Source organism: Macaca fascicularis, chromosome 1, assembly GCF_037993035.2.
Source record: "Macaca fascicularis isolate 582-1 chromosome 1, T2T-MFA8v1.1".
NCBI lineage: Eukaryota > Metazoa > Chordata > Mammalia > Primates > Cercopithecidae > Macaca > Macaca fascicularis.
The window spans coordinates 39,982,005-39,983,972 of record NC_088375.1 but is presented as its reverse complement, the minus strand read 5'-3'; the positions used below and the strand labels follow the sequence as shown (position 1 = coordinate 39,983,972).

General features: G+C 46.6%; 1 protein-coding gene across 1 annotated transcript; it reads right to left on the bottom strand.

Moving 5' to 3' along the window:
• Nucleotides 1-785: 785 nt before the first annotated feature.
• Nucleotides 786-1,695, bottom strand: LOC141409371 (transmembrane epididymal protein 1-like). The gene has a single exon (XM_074028978.1). It carries the CDS (start codon nt 1,693-1,695, stop codon nt 913-915), a length of 783 nt encoding a protein of 260 aa, XP_073885079.1. The 3' UTR covers nt 786-912.
• Between the last annotated feature and the right edge of the window lie 273 nt (nt 1,696-1,968).

The window sequence follows — 1,968 nt, the reverse complement described above, 5'->3', positions numbered from 1 at the left end:
CATTTTGGGAGGTAGCGGCAGGCAGATCACTTGAGCCCAGGAGTTCGAGACCAGCCAGGATAATGTAGGGAAAACTCATCTCTACAAAAATAAAAAATTAGCTGGGCATGGCATGATGGTTTGCACCTGCAGACCCAGCTACTGGGGAGGCCGAGAGGGGAGAATTGCTTGAGCCCAGGAGATTGAGTCTGCAGTGAGTGGTGATTACATCATTGCACTCCAACTGGACAATTAAGCGAGACCCTGTCTAAACAAAAACAAAAACAAAAAATCCTGCAGAAGAAGTTACCTTCAGGGGTTCGATGTTTCATTTGATAAATCACAAAGTAATCAAAGGAAAGACCTCAAGAACATTCTAGAACTTTTGTAGAGTCAAAAACAGTCTCTTCAATATGAGAATTGAAGAGGTCCAGAACAAGAAAGAATGAAGAGGTGGTTATTGTAATGGGTAGATTATTATGTACTAAATATGACTAGTGGTAGGAATTCTATGTGCTGGGTGAAGGATATTTATAAAAAGGCCCAAAGGCAGGATATCATGAATTTATTTTAATGTCCTCATGGGAGGAGAATGAGGGATGCAGAGATGTGCAGGGCACACAGATTACTGTTGCTGGAATTGAGGAGAGAGGGGAGGGGAAGGAAATACTTGGGGATCTAAGAGTGAGGGTCACAGTTGCATGCCTTGTTTCATTCTCCTGTCCTCTGCACACTGCTCAGGAAATGAGACTGAGAGAAACCAGAAGGGGAAGGAGGGTATGCCTGTCCCAGAGAAGTCTGACGCCTCAGGATGAGACACCTCTGAAAGAAGGATGCAGGATTCTCCTCTCCGGCAGCTCCATCTCCCACAACTTCTCATGCAGATGTCCCAGAGTATGCAGGCAATGAGAACCAATAGTGGCACATCCAGGTTCAGGCCTTAACAAAAATGTGGCAATACCACCAAAAGGAGAAGCCATAGATCCAGATCATCAAAATGGCACTGAAGATCACATGCCAGCAGAAGAAGGTGGTGACAAACATAATGTCATTTCTGTCATCATCCATCCATTGATAGCCAGAGATTGGTTTGAACAGCATAAAGCCTATGTGCATCAGCCAAGAGCCTGTGATCATATACAAAAAGGCCTTCATGATCCAGAGCAGCAGCATGTTGGGAGCCCACAGCTCTGCGGTCACCACCAGAGTCAGCAGGAACATGGCCTGGGTGAGCAGCACGTGAGACTGAAGCTCCACTCCTTCTGTGTCCTGCAGGTGAGACACCATCAGGGGCAGAAATATGAACATGCCCAGAGCTTGGGCACCTTGCTCCAGAGCAGCACATCTCTTAGGCAGCAGGTTCTGGCTCACCATGTCTACACACCCACTCAGCAAGAAAGTCATATAGAGAGTGAGATGCTGCCACTGTTTGCGGAACATAAAGTTCCTCTGATGATACATCTTGCTGATAAGTACAAACTGTCTAGGAATGCTGTGCAATTCTTGTGCTACTAAAATGCAGGCACTCAGTATCTTCAGCAACCCAATGTAGTATATTTGCCATAGCCTTGCCCATCTTCCTTTGCTCCAGGGATGGCGTGGTGGATACTGGACAGGGGCATTGCATATCAAGGCTCTGGAGACAAGTTGTGCATGATAAAGTCCATAGAAGAAGAAAGACAGCCCTGGGTACAGATGACCCTCAAAGCCTCCCATTGAACTGAAAGTAGGTCTGATCAAAGGCAGAAGCAAAAGGCTCAGGAATGACCATTCACTCAGGGCCGCCTCAGGCTCTAGAATGTGGAGGGAGCCTCCTGCGGCTGACTTATATTCTCTATCCAGCCCACTGAATCCACATACAGAAAGGAAATGGTTTTGGAGGAGGCCCAAACCTATGGTGGGGTGGGTGTCATGGTTTCCGTCTGGTCTTCTGCTCTGGTTCATTGGTAATCAGCAAACCGTTGACAAACAATGAAATAAGCATATTCT